Source organism: Lucilia sericata, unplaced genomic scaffold (genome assembly GCF_015586225.1).
Source record: "Lucilia sericata isolate MDLA Ls3-8-SP2 unplaced genomic scaffold, ASM1558622v1 Contig000184F_arrow, whole genome shotgun sequence".
In the NCBI taxonomy this organism is placed as follows: Eukaryota; Metazoa; Arthropoda; class Insecta; order Diptera; family Calliphoridae; genus Lucilia; species Lucilia sericata.
Genome location: NW_023994212.1, coordinates 308,905 through 325,000, shown reverse-complemented (window position 1 = coordinate 325,000; position 16,096 = coordinate 308,905). Strand labels below are relative to the sequence as shown.

Sequence of the window (16,096 nt, the reverse complement as noted above, 5' to 3'; positions counted from 1 at the left end):
TATGATGTTTTATTATTATTATAATTATTATTAAAAAATTATTATTTATACATAAATAAATATAAATATTTAAATAATGGATAAACTAAAATTATTACAAAAAAACAAAATGCATTTGAATTTATGGTGTATAAAAACAAATTATAAAAATTATATAAAATAAATTGTTTAAATTTTAACAAAATGAATAAAAAATAAAAATATATATAAATATAAATATTATAAACCAAAAAAAAAAATTTAAGTAAAAAAACAAAACAAACAAATGTATAAAACACTTTAATTATATTAAATAAATAAATTAATTTAAAATAAACCATAACATTTATCGTATTTAAAAAAAAAAACAAGCGTTTTGTTTAAAATATTTTTATTTTCCTTTTTTTGCAAAAACAACAACAACACAAAAAACGTAACGAAAACTGCAGTCAAAATTTATAACAAAAAGAAAAAAAAACAAATTGTAGAAAATAATAACAAAAAAACAAAAAACAACAGAAAATATTTGTTAGTAAATTTATGCTATATTTAACAAAAACTTTAAAACAACCATAACATAATAAAAAAGTTTTTTGTTTTGGTTTTTTGTTTATTTGCTTAATAACAATAAACATTAATAATAATAAAAAAATAACGAAAACAAAATGAAATGTTTTTTATTTATTTAAATATTTTTTCTAAAGAAATTTACATATTTTATTAAATTATGGACTTGACTATTTGACAAACTATAATTTGTTCATGGTTTAATTGCAACATAAACTTAGTTTAACTAAACCTTAAAATTTAGACTCAATACTTATTTGATTCCAGACAAGATCCCTAATTGTTTTTAATAATGAGATCTGGAAACAGATCTGGCAAAGAACTAGTATATTTTTGGTATAGTCTACAGATTAGTTTGGTTTAGGTTATTTTAGTTCAGTTACTAATCTTTTGACTAGTTTATTGACTATTCTATGGATTTGTCTATTGACTTATCCATTGATTTGTCTTTGTATTAGTCTGTAGATCCGTTTATTGACTAGTCTATTAACTAGTTTATTGAATAGTCTACTATTCTATTGAATAGTCGACTATTCTATGAACCATTTAATAGACTAATCTATAAACAAAGCTAGGGATTAGTTTACTTAGTAGATTTGGTTATAGATTTGTTTTTTTGACTTGTATAGATTAGTATATTTATTATATTATGCACCTCTTGATTAGTATAAGGGCTAGTTTATTGATAGATATAGGTCTATCGTTCATGCACAAATCTTTTGACTCGTCTAGAAAGTAGTCTATTAAATGGTATATTAACAAGTCTATAAAAACTATGGATTAGTACATAGATTATGTCCATTAATGTGTCCATTTTAATTGTCTTTGGATTATTCTATTTGCTGGTCTATTGATCAGTCTATAGACTAGCCTATGGAGTAGCCCATCCATTAGTTCATTGACAAGTCTACTGTCTTCTCTCTACATATATTTGTTAATGGTCTAGTCCAATGAGTAGTCAATAGAATCTATGGATTAGTCCATAGATTAGTCTAGACTTGTGTATTTTAATTATCTTTGGAATATTTCATTGGCTGGTCTATTAATCAATCTGTAGTCTATGGAGTAGCTTCTTCATTAGTTCATTGACTAGTCTACTGACTTCTTAGAATCAGAATCTATGAATTATTCTATTGACTTAATTTTCTTTGGATTATTCTATTGGCTGACCTATTGATCAGTCTATAGACTAGTCTACTGACTGTTCAATATACTTGTCAAAAGTCTAGTCTATAGACTTATCTATGAACTGGTCTATGGACTAGTCTATGGAGAAGTCTATCCATTCTATGGAGTAGCCTATCTATGGACTAGTCTATGGAGTAGCCTATCCATTAGTTCAATGACTTGTATTGACTTCTTTATATACTTGTAATAGTCTAGTCCATCGACTAGTCAATAGAATCAATGGATTAGTCCATAGCTCAGTCGATTGACTTTAATTGTCTTTGTGTTATTCTCTTGGCTGGCCTATTGATCAGTCTATAGACTAGTCTATGGAGTAGCCTATTCATTAGTTCATTGACTAGTCTACTGACTGTTCTATATTCTTGTCAATGGTCTAATCTATAGACTTATCTATGAACTTTTCTGTGTGCTAGTATTTTATCTAGTCTATGGATTAGTCTATTTAGCAGTCTATGGGTATTGGATTAGACTTTTAATTAGTTAATTATCTAGTCTATTGGCCTTTTAACCAGTCTATGTACAAGTGTTTTAACTGAATAGAATACAAATTCATAGAAAATTGACTAGACTATGGATTAGTCCATTTACTTGTCTGTAGATTTGTCTATTGAGTTATATATGGATAATTTTTAGATTGATCCATTGACTAGTTTATTGAATAGTCTATTGACTAGTGGACAAACTTATATATGGACTTGTTTATAGACTAGTCTGTGAAGTAGTCTGTTTACTAGTATATTTATAGGTATATTGGTAGGATCACGAATTAGTTTGATAACTAGTTTATTGACTAGTCTTTAGACCTTGTCTATTAAAATATCTATGGATTAATCTATTAACTTGCATATTGATATCCTTTTAACAAGTCTATGAACAAGCATACTTGTCTATGAATTATTCTATTGACTTATCTATATATTAGTCTTTTGATTAGTCTATGTATGTACTTGTTTATAGACTAGTCTGTGAAGTAGTCTTTTTACTAGTATATTCATTGGTATTTTGGCGGGATCACGGATTGGTTTGTTAATTAGTTTATTGACTAGTCTTTAGACCTTGTCTATTAAAATATCTATGGATTAATCTATTAACTTGCTTATTGATATCCTTTTAAAAAGTCTATGAACTATCCTACTTGTCTATGAACTATTCTATCGATTTGTCTACATATTAGCCTTTTGACTAGTCTATGGATTAGTTTTTTTTATAAGTATATTGACTAGACCATTGACTTGTCTATGAATTTATCATCCTAAGATGTAAGCATAGAAGAAAAAGAACTAAAACAAAACTGAACATATGACTGTTACGTATTAAGTGGTAATAAACCGGTTCTAGTTCTTATATTTTAACTTGAAGTTGACCTATGATCACAAAATTAGACACTTTTTTAAAACTGGTCTCAAATATTTTACCGAATCTATTATAATCTTCATATTATGGATTTCAAAACGATGTAATTTCTAATTAAAATATCTTCGAGATCAATATTGGCTAGTTAAGTTTAACTTAATGCAGATAAAAAGTCTGGCATATTATAAATCAATATTTAAGATTCATAGAAATCTATATAATTTCCATTAGGAATAGTATTATCAGAAACTGTGTACAAGGTGCCCCTTTATATTTGAAAATCTGCAAGATCAGCTGTTATCCATTTTTGCTCGATCTCAAATTCGATAATACTGCCTACAAGTTATTATTGGTGAAAGTTAATTTTCATCTTGTACAGGTTAACTAATATCTAAATAATATAGATTCATATACTCACCGGTATTTCGCCTAAATTATGCTGAAGTACTATTTCCATTACTAAACTAAAACTAAGCATTTTTCCCATATTTTTAAAAGAGGTAGCAAGAAGTAATTGTTTACAAAATATTCTCTGATGCAATGTTTTAGTTTAGAAAGTACCTACAGCTTTCGAAGTTCTTTGATAATATATAAAGATTTTTTGTAATAGCAACTATAATCTGCAGAATTATAGTCCTTAATAAATAACTGACTTGTAAGATATTCTGTAGATTAATATGTAAGTATTGAATGTAGTTTTAGAGAACATTTTTGACACATTTTAACAGTTAATGGAACTTTCGTAATCCATTTAATTATAGAGTCTAAAATAACAAAACTATAGACGCTTTCAAAGACTTTTTTAATCGCCAATTAAATCCAAAATCATCTAATTTGATCAATAACCAAATTGTAGTTTAAACTATAGCATCCACATAAGTGGACTTGTTTTCAAGCTTTTGTAAAAACTACTACATCTGATTTGATCAATAATCAAATTCTACTTTAAACGATAGCATCCACATAAGTGGACTGAATCACAGCAATATGTGACGTACATTGTTCGACTTTTTTTCAAGCTTTTGCAAAAACTTCTTAAGAGCAGTCGGATAGTATATATTCTATAAACGATCTAACAAACATAAAATAAATGTAGTTAGAACGATTTCAAATCGTTGACATTTTTTGAAAATTTGATTTGAGGTTAATTGCTTTAAAATAGTTTAACATTTCCAAGTCACTGGATTATCAAAGGTTAAACTATTAAGCACAGTTCAAATTTGATGTTTTAATTGGAAGCAATTCGTCTTTTTACAGATTCCAAAAGAAATTTTGAAATTCAATATCGATCAGCAGACAAACTTCTTCTAAACTTCTCTAAGCCCTGCGAAATAAAAACAATGTATTTTAATGTTGAAATGAACCCCATCGTTTTCTATACGTTTGTATAGGGCCGATAGGATTCTTATAATTTAAAAATATTCTCGTCTTAATAATCATGACCAAATATCATCGAAAACCTATTGCTTGACAAGTATCACCCCCCTATTAACCTTTATTACACGGAATTTCTTCCCATTTATATAATTTATAATCAAATTAAACTCTAAATTAAAAAAAAAAAATAAAACTAAAAACTTGAAAAATTTACATAAATATATAAACTATACTTTTTTTAAATATTTTTAATAAATGTTTCATTCTTATTAACTAAATGTCTATTTACAAACAAATTTTAATTATTTAAAAGTAAAAAAGAAAACAAAAATTTTTTTAAATGCATATTTACTTTTACTGAATGTGTAATTTAAAAGATTTCGATATAAAAGAAATGAAAACTGCTAAAAATACTCGTAATTATAATAAATTAAATATATAGTATAGCCACTATATATTTAATTAAAAAATATATATATAAATGTATATCTTTGTATATTTATAAAAGAAAATTAAATATATAAAATAAAATATTTTTACTTAGCCAAAAAAATAAAATTTTGAAGTTTAGTTTTATAATTAAAAGAAAATTAATTTAAAAGCAGATTTAAATAAAAATACACCCAAAAAAATATTTATAAAAGCATACGAGTATTATAAATTACAAAGTACTAACAAAAAAAAACCATATAGGAGCATATTATATACTATAAATGTGTTTATACATCATTTGAAACCTATTAACTATTATACATCAAATTTAAATTTAAAATAGAGAAAAACAAAGAAAACTCAAATATGCGCGGTAATAAAGTTATATTGTTTTAAAAGAAATTATAAACTAAAAAAATAAATAAATATAACATATGTAATAGCAAAACTATAATACAAATTAAATTGAATTAATATATTAAAAAAAATGTTATTTGCATTGTTTGTTAAGTATTGGAATAAAATAAAATTGAACTCAACACATATTTAATAAAACACCACCAGAAGAAAAATAAAAAAAACGCAGTCAATACAACATGAAAAAAATAGTATAAAAAAAAAATAAATGAAACTTAATAATTAATAATACTTCTACATAAATCACATTTATAATATATATAATAACAGAACTAAAATAAATAAAAAGCAATTAAAACACTAACAAATTTTTTAAAATAATGTTTTTATTTGAAAATTCTAAATAATTTTATAGAATACTGAGATGAGACTAGTAAGTATCTATCTATTCAATTATTGCATGTATAAAATTCAATAAACAATAAAATAATTTGACTAGTCTTTGGACTTCTGTATTGAAATGTCTATGGACCAGTCTATTGACTTCTCTATGGACTAGTCTATGGGATAATCTATGGCGTTATGGTGTATGGACTAGGCTATTGAGTAGTTTATGGACTAGTCTGTCCACTAGTATATATTTTTTTATTGACTAGTTTATGGTCTGCTCTGCGATCTCGTCTATTGATTAGTTTATGGACTTATCTATTGATCAGTTCATAAACTAGATGTTTTTCTTCGGATTTAATGTTACATACATTTCTCCTATCTATCTATCTATCTATCTATCTATCTATCTATCTATCTATCTATCTATCTATCTATCTATCTATCTATCTATCTATCTATCTATCTATCTATCTATCTATCTATCTATCTATCTATCTATCTATCTATCTATCTATCTATCTATCTATCTATCTATCTATCTATCTATCTATCTATCCTATCTATCTATCTATCTATCTATCTATCTATCTATCTATCTATCTATCTATCTATCTATCTATCTATCTATCTATCTATCTATCTATCTATCTATCTATCTATCTATCTATCTATCTATCTATCTATCTATCTATCTATCTATCTATCTATCTATCTATCTATCTATCTATCTATCTATCTATCTATCTATCTATCTATCTATCTATCTATCTATCTATCTATCTATCTATCTATCTATCTATCTATCTATCTATCTATCTATCTATCTATCTATCTATCTATCTATCTCTCTATCTATCTATCTATCTATCTATCTATCTATCTATCTATCTATCTATCTATCTATCTATCTATCTATCTATCTATCTATCTATCTATCTATCTATCTATCTATCTATCTATCTATCTATCTATCTATCTATCTATCTATCTATCTATCTATCTATCTATCTATCTATCTATCTATCTATCTATCTATCTATCTATCTATCTATCTATCTATCTATCTATCTATCTATCTATCTATCTATCTATCTATCTATCTATCTATCTATCTATCTATCTATCTATCTATCTATCTATCTATCTATCTATCTATCTATCTATCTATCTATCTATCTATCTATCTATCTATCTATCTATCTATCTATCTATCTATCTATCTATCTATCTATCTATCTATCTATCTATCTATCTATCTATCTATCTATCTATCTATCTATCTATCTATCTATCTATCTATCTATCTATCTATCTATCTATCTATCTATCTATCTATCTATCTATCTATCTATCTATCTATCTATCTATCTATCTATCTATCTATCTATCTATCTATCTATCTATCTATCTATCTATCTATCTATCTATCTATCTATCTATCTATCTATCTATCTATCTATCTATCTATCTATCTATCTATCTATCTATCTATCTATCTATCTATCTATCTATCTATCTATCTATCTCTCTATCTATCTATCTATCTATCTATCTATCTATCTATCTATCTATCTATCTATCTATCTATCTATCTATCTATCTATCTATCTATCTATCTATCTATCTATCTATCTATCTATCTATCTATCTATCTATCTATCTATCTATCTATCTATCTATCTATCTATCTATCTATCTATCTATCTATCTATCTATCTATCTATCTATCTATCTATCTATCTATCTATCTATCTATCTATCTATCTATCTATCTATCTATCTATCTATCTATCTATCTATCTATCTATCTATCTATCTATCTATCTATCTATCTATCTATCTATCTATCTATCTATCTATCCATCTATCTATCTATCTATCTATCTATCTATCTATCTATCTATCTATCTATCTATCTATCTATCTATCTATCTATCTATCTGCGGTCTCATCTATTGATTAGTTTATGGATTTATCTATTGATCAGTGCATATATTAGTCTATGTACTACTTCTTTTATTAACAAGTCTGTTGAATAGCCTTAACTAATCTATCTAATCTAATCTTTTGACTAGTATATGGATTTTTCTACTGACTGGTCAATATACTTGTTTACTGACTAGTCTATCAATTTTTCTGGTCTATGGACTTGTCTAATTTATATATTTATCTATTGACTAGTCTATTAACTAGACTATTGACTAATATATTTACTGGTATATGAGCTATTCTTTTAGTTGGGCTATAAACTATACTAGGCTATTGGCTAATCTATTGTCTAGTCAGTTAACTAGTCTATAGATTAGTCTATTTACGAGTTTATTAACTAGCCTATGAAGTAATTTATGGTCTATTGATCAGTCTACTTAATTGACTAAACTAGTTTATGGACTAGTCTATCGATCAATCCATAGTATATTATAGTGATCAGCGCGTATGATCAGTCCATAAACTATAATTTATCTATTGACTAGTGTATTGTTCTAATGGATGTGTCTATTGACTAGTCTGTCGATCTATTGATTAGCCTATAAACTAGTCTATTAACTAATATATTTACTAGTATATGGGATATTCACTTGTTTGCGCTATTGACTAGACTTTTGGCTTGTCTATAGATTAGTCTATTTACGAGTCAAAAAATAAATTTATTAACGAATTGTATTGATACTCACTGGATTGTTTGTTGTCATCCTTATGTATATCCTTCAATAGCTTAGCATCTTGTACTAACGCTCGTAAATCGTGATAATAAATCATTTGGTCGTCTAGGCTGAAGAAGTTTCACATATTTTGTTGTACCTTGAACAATACCTTATTTTTGTTGTTGTTGCCACACATTTAGATAGTAAACTTAAGTGACTCATAAAAGATAAAATGAAAAAGTATTAGTAATAACAAAATTAACTGAAATTTATCTATTTTACAAATACTTAACATTTTAAAAATTTATTTTTTGAAATCCTTAAAAATTTTTCAATTTAGACATTAAACAGTAAAAATGCAAATTTCTTTTTTTAATTTATAAAATAAATGAATTACAACATTTAAAATTTTTATTAACATTTTTTTTTTAAACTTAACTACTAAATGATTGTATCGAATTAAACAATTTGTCAAAGCACCTTAATAAATTTTTAATAATTATTAAATTTTTATCATTTTTATAATATTTTCTATACTTTTTATAAAAGTAAAATCTTATTGATTATATAAAAGTTATTGTTAAATTGAACTTTAGACAAATTTAAAAAAATATATATATTTTAATTGTTCGTCAATATATCTTATAAATTATAATGGTTTATATAAACATGAAATATGGGATTTCCAGCAATTAACTATAAAGAGGCAAGTGCAAATAAAATAGAGATATAAAATGTATATCAAAAAATATATAAAATTGAACTATTAATAATATTTGGAAAATTATGTAAGAGTTATGCGAAGAAAATCGTTTAAATTATAAAATATATTAAATTTCTTGTGATAGTGTTTAAATACGATTTTCATTATATAACGGAAAACTTGGAAAATCTTTAACATTATTTTCGCTCTATTCTACAATAATTGTTTATTTAATTAACTCTAACAGGACAAATACAGGACATAAAGTAAACTAAATTGAAATCAAATGAAAATAAATTAAAATAGTTTTACAATTAAGAAAATTCAATAAAAATATTAGTTAAACTAAATTTAAACTAAAATTAGTTTTTAATCTTAGGAAAAAATCGAATATCAGTAATCATCACATGACGCCTTGTTAGTATCAGTATGATAAAGGAATCGTTGGAAAATGTTTATCATAAATTGGAATAACATTTCCCGTTGCAAGTATTAAACTACGCCTAAAATAAATATGTTGTCTGATTTTTAGCTTTTAATCAGAATATAAAATAATAATATGAAAAAAAAAATTGAATTGGAAACTAATTACTAAAAATTATATTTTATAGAAAATAAAATTTATATTTTTAAAATTTGTTTCCACTAAAGATTAATTTTATGAATAATTTTCGTTTCCTCTTTAAATTTGTATAATTTATAATAAAAAATAAATAAAATATTTTAAAAAGAATATCTGTAGTGGTAATAAATTGTTAAAGAATTGTATAAATATAGTTGCGAACACGTCTAGAAGACAACTAATAGTTGTGCGATCTGTAAGAGAAAAAAGTATATTTGAATCTTTGCTAGTATTTGAAATAAAATCTTTGAACTCTTATAACTAGAACTTTTTTGTGATAATGTTAAAATCTGCGCTAAAAGATGTTGATATTTGATCAGGCCTAGTTTCGTAAATATCAATCCAATCGAAAAATGAAGCTAATCAGAGATCACAAATATTTTCCGCTATAAATCGATATTTGCGCGATAAACTTAAAATCGTCATGGTGTGACCTCTGTTGGGTTACTGTTCTAATCTGTTAGACTGGAGGTCGAGGGTTCTACTCTTCCCTGTGACTCTAGTATCTATCTATCTATCTATCTATCTATCTATCTTATCTATCTATCTATCTAATCTATCTATCTATCTATCTATCTATCTATCTATCTATCTATCTATCTATCTATCTATCTATCTATCTATCTATCTATCTATCTATCTATCTATCTATCTATCTATCTATCTATCTATCTATCTATCTATCTATCTATCTATCTATCTATCTATCTATCTATCTATCTATCTATCTATCTATCTATCTATCTATCTATCTATCTATCTATCTATCTATCTATCTATCTATCTATCTATCTATCTATCTATCTATCTATCTATCTATCTATCTATCTATCTATCTATCTATCTATCTATCTATCTATCTATCTATCTATCTATCTATCTATCTATCTATCTATCTATCTATCTATCTATCTATCTATCTATCTATCTATCTATCTATCTATCTATCTATCTATCTATCTATCTATCTATCTATCTATCTATCTATCTATCTATCTATCTATCTATCTATCTATCTATCTATCTATCTATCTATCTATCTATCTATCTATCTATCTATCTATCTATCTATCTATCTATCTATCTATCTATCTATCTATCTATCTATCTATCTATCTATCTATCTATCTATCTATCTATCTATCTATCTATCTATCTATCTATCTATCTATCTATCTATCTATCTATCTATCTATCTATCTATCTATCTATCTATCTATCTATCTATCTATCTATCTATCTATCTATCTATCTATCTATCTATCTATCTATCTATCTATCTATCTATCTATCTATCTATCTATCTATCTACCTATCTATCTATCTATCTATCTATCTATCTATCTATCTATCTATCTATCTATCTATCTATCTATCTATCTATCTATCTATCTATCTATCTATCTATCTATCTATCTATCTATCTATCTATCTATCTATCTATCTATCTATCTATCTATCTATCTATCTATCTATCTATCTATCTATCTATCTATCTATCTATCTATCTATCTATCTATCTATCTATCTATCTATCTATCTATCTATCTATCTATCTATCTATCTATCTATCTATCTATCTATCTATCTATCTATCTATCTATCTGTCTATCTATCTATCTATCTATCTATCTATCTATCTATCTATCTATCTATCTATCTATCTATCTATCTATCTAAGGACGTTTATTTGCAACCTACCGCATTTTCAACTATTTCTTTTTTGGTTTGAAAAACTTAAAACGTTCCTAGTTTCTTTTAATAACGACCTAAACGTAAATGGGCACCGATCGTTTCACTTAGGGATGTTTGATGTACTTTGCCTAAAATCAAAAAAATAATTTCAAGTGAAGCACATTTCACCCCCCTTAAAAAATAAATTCGGTACTAGTTCTTTAACTTATAAATAAATTCTTACCTCTTCTTTAACTCCAACATTGTGCACGACCAATTTTATAGTACTTTTCCAAGTCCAATTTTTAAAACTGCTTAAAAATTCTATTGAAAAGATTTATCAAAATTTGTTGATGCCGCTTGACGCCTTTGTCTGACATCATACTCTATACTCTTATACATAGGACGATTGTATTCCAGAGCATTATGTTGTGGTTGATTTCGCTTGACCACCGTATCTTTCCAAATCATAGCCAAAAGTATATAAAAACCACCAATCATTTTATTAAACACTTCGATTATTTTGAAAATAATCGGCGTTAAGACATGCGTTAAACGGCTGAGTTCAAACATAAAGCGTAGAGTAAAAATTCCTAAGAATTTGACACCCACTAGAGCACCTGATAGTATGGAAACAATGAGTAGACCCAAAAATCTTAAGACACCCTTAAGGTTTTCTTTGGAAATATCTTGCGACATGAAATCGTAAATAGTTTGTTTGATGGTGGCCCACCATTGTTGGAGTAATAGCATGAAATCATCGAAAGTAATTTGATTTTCCAAGGATAAGGTGGTGTTGGGGGCTGAGTTTTCTATAGTTGTAGGGGTATTATCACAAATTGCCTTTTTGCTGCTCGAACTGGGAGCCCATTTAGGCACTTCCTCCTCTTCTACGGGTTGTACTTCTTTCAATTTTAAAATGATTTCATTATCACGAAAACGTATACTTTTTATGCTAAACCAATACTGGCCAAAAGCTAAATCTTTCATTTCTACCCATAAATGGGTTTCTAAAGCAGCAGGCTGTGGTGTACTGATGCCAGGCAAGGGGCCACTGGTGATACCAATCCACATTTGCGGATTCTGATGACTATAGAACAATTGCAATTTATCGCGTATGTCTTTTAGCATTTTATCCAAACTTTTCTCAGACTTTTGTAAACTCACTATATCTCGATAACCTTTGACATTTTCCACATAGCGTCTCTCCACATAGAAGCCCCTAAATAAAAGAGATTTCAGCAATTGTTTGCATAATGATTGCAAGGCAATTTCATGAGGATTTGTGGGTACCACTGGGGGCACTGTGGTATTGTCCAGCATACTTTGATCGCTCATTTTTATGTTTTTAGAACAGAGATCTTTAAAGTAAAGAAATTTATATTTTAATAATATATTTGCCTTATTTAGTTAAAATGTATTATTTATACCTTTTATGTTGCTTAATTTTCTTCTTCAGATTATTTCTCTTCCCGTCTGTTTGTCTTTTAGTTTTATGTCTGCACACTCACCTAGTGTTTGGACTTCGTATTGGCGTTCACTTTTAATTTAATAGTTTTTTTTTTTAATAATTTTCTCATAGACCTGTAACTGAGTCACTTTACGCTTATTTAAACTTTTCTCTTTTGTTTTATTTAATAATCATAATTAAATAAAATTGCAAAATTAAGCTATTTGCTGGAGACTTCAAGTTTTATTACCTTTAACAATTCAAATTTTGTTTATATTTTCATTTAATGTTTGCTTTTTACTTAATATTTTGAAATATTTGTTTAAACTTTTATCTTTAATAGATTATTCTCTTCTAATATTGAAAAACAATAATATTTTATTCAATAATTTTCTTTCTAAACAACAAATACAAAAAGCAGCAAAGAATTTTGCCAGCTGTTGTTTGAAGTGTCAAATTATCTGTGATGCCATATTTGCTTACTTCTAATTATTTGAACTACCCTGTTAGGCAATGGTTTATGAGTTGGATAAATATTTATGGCACTTTAAATGAGAGCTACCACATTGTTTGATAATATACATATACGGTGTTTTTTAAAGTATTAAGAAATTAACAAGCAAGAATGCTAGAAGAAAACTTTGACTCATGTCCCCAATCATAGGCTGGAAGTCCCAAAACCCAAACCAAAAAACATCATGATTGAATATGACTCTCGAGACATGTCTCACAAACTGCGTCATCTGGTAGTCAGTGTAAAATTAAATCAATAAAAAGTGTCTTTAATAAGTGTACATTTAATTTTTTTAACTAAACATACATAGATGCCGCGAGATGAAGAAAATGTTTACCCTCATCCAGTGTTGCCAATGGCACATTTGTTAAAGAACCAAAAAGTCCTATTATTTACACTTTTCAATCGATTTCCGGCACGGCTTCCCTTAATCCGATTTAGCTTTTATAGTGTTTTCTAGTGTTTATATTTGAATAGTGGACATTCAAGTCATTTTCTGAAGGGGACTTTTTATAGGGGCTAGGGTTAAATGGGGCCCGGTCAATACGATAATCGATAGTGTTATTTATAATTATATCAAACTTAATTATGCTGATTTTTGGATAAATATTAGTATATTTGACGTAGTTAAAAGATAAAAGGCCCACATCAGGAGGTCCGGTTGTAAGGGGGCTAGGGCAGAAATTGAGCCGATCCTTATAAAATTTATTGTCGTGAATTATGTCTATATAAAACTTATTTGTGCCAAATTTCATTGTGATACTAGATACGTGTTTATAGGTGAATTGTGGACATTCAAGTTATTATCTGAAGGGGACTTTGTATGGGGACTAGGGTCAAATAATGCCCGATCATGACGAAAATTGGCAGTGTTATTTATAATTATATCAAACTTAGTTATGTCCATTTGTGGTAATATTGTAGTATATTTGTCGTAGTTATGAGCCCAAAAGGCCCAAATCGGAAGGTCCGGTTATATGGGGAGTAGTTCAAAACTTGGGTCGATCCTTATAAAATTTATTGTCGGGTTTTATGGTTATATAAAAGTTATTTGTGCCAAATTTCATAGTGATACTAGTGAATTGTGGACATTCAAGTCATTTTCTGAAGATAACTTTGTATATGGGCTAGGGTCAAATAATGCCCGATATTTACGAAAATCGCTAGAATTATTACGACTTATATAAAATTAAGTTTTGCCAATTTTTGTAGAGAAAGTAGATCATTTAACATAATTATGAGGTAGGGTTCTATAAATCGACTTTCGAATAATCGAACAATCGACTTTTTGTCGAAAAAAGTCGATAACTCGACTTTCGTCTATAAAAAAAGTCGAAAAGTCGACTTTGTAAATAAAAGTCGAAAAAAGTCGATAAGTCGAAAAAAGTCGAAGAAAGTCGAAAAAAGTCGAAAAGTCGAAAATTTTAAAAAAGTGGAAAAGATGTCAAAAACTCTATAATAGTCGGAAAAACTCGAAAAAAGTCGAAAAAAGTCGAAAGAAGTTGAAAATAGTCAAAATGTCGTAAAAAATCGAAAAAGTCGAAAAAAGTCGAAAAAGGTCGAAAAGTCGGAAAAAGTCGAAAAGTCGACCATTTATAAAATACTAAAAGTCGAAAAGTCTAAAAGTCGACTTTTAAATAAATGAAAAAAGTCGAAAAATCGACTTTCATAAAATGCAAAAAGTCGGAAGGTCGAAAAGTCGACTTTTAACTAAATGCAAAAAGTCGAAAATTCGACTTTTCGTTTCAACTATAGAACCCTATTATGAGGTCAAAAGCCTGTTAGTGGGGTTCGGTTGTATGGGGGCTAGGTGAAATAATAGGCCGATTTCAGCCATTTTCAATAGCGTTCGTCCTTGGACTAAATTTCATCAAATTATCTCAAATATTGCGACCTGTAGAGTGCAAAAAAAGTTTACATGGACACACAGACAGACGGATGGACATAGCTTTATCGATTCAGGAAGTGATTCTGACTACTTTAAGGTGGGTGTAGGGCAGAGATACAAGTCGATGCAAAATGATCGGCGGCGCAACCATATTAGGTCGGCGGCAGCGGCTTATTGTAGAAAATATCGGCGGCGGCTAAATTGTCGGCTCAATTTAACTTTTTCTTCAGAAATTGACCTTATAATCGTTTATTATATTGAAAAATCTCTGTGTAATAGTCTATTATATAGAAACCCGTCTCTATATACGTTTTTTATGCAGAAAATGACCATTATTATAGTAGTTTTCACTATTTTAATATTAGCACAATATTGTATGGCAACTTTTTTAAATTTGCCATAAGAATTTAAAATAGTGCCAACTCGGTTCAAATTGGTGAAATTATTTTCTGAAATACATGTGCGATTCCAATCTTTATCAGCGGCTACGTTTAAGCCGGATTAGTAGGGTTCTATAGTTGAAACGAAAAGTCGACTTTTCGACTTTTTTCATTTAGTTAAAAGTCGACTTTTCGACTTTATGCATTTTATGAAAAGTCGATTTTTCGACTTTTTTCATTTAATTAAAAGTCGACTTTTCGACTTTTTTCGACTTTTCGACTTTTTTCGACTTTTTCCGACTTTTTTCGACTTTTTCCGACTTTTTGATTTTTTTCGACTTTTTTACTATTTTCGACTTCTTTCGAATTTTTTTCGACTATTTTTTGGTTTTTTTCGAGTATTTCCGACTATTTTAAAGTTTTTTACTTTTTTTTCCACTTTTTAAAATTTCCGACCATTTTTGACTTTTTTCTACAATTTTCGAATTTTCGAGTTTTCGACTTTTCCGACTTTTCGACTTTTTCAGGCTTTTTCCGACTTTTTCCGACATTTCGACTTTTTACGACTTTTCGACTT

The 16,096-nt window shown here is 27.3% G+C and overlaps 1 protein-coding gene across 1 annotated transcript; it reads right to left on the bottom strand.

Moving 5' to 3' along the window:
- Positions 1-8,696: 8,696 nt before the first annotated feature.
- Positions 8,697-13,156, bottom strand: LOC119601661. The gene is made up of 4 exons (XM_037952752.1): positions 12,988-13,156; positions 12,718-12,877; positions 11,532-12,648; positions 8,697-9,807 (listed from the first exon to the last, which is right to left on the bottom strand). Exon 3 carries the CDS (start codon positions 12,623-12,625, stop codon positions 11,612-11,614), a length of 1,014 nt encoding a protein of 337 aa, XP_037808680.1. The 5' UTR covers positions 12,626-12,648; positions 12,718-12,877; positions 12,988-13,156; the 3' UTR covers positions 8,697-9,807; positions 11,532-11,611.
- Positions 13,157-16,096: the final 2,940 nt, after the last annotated feature.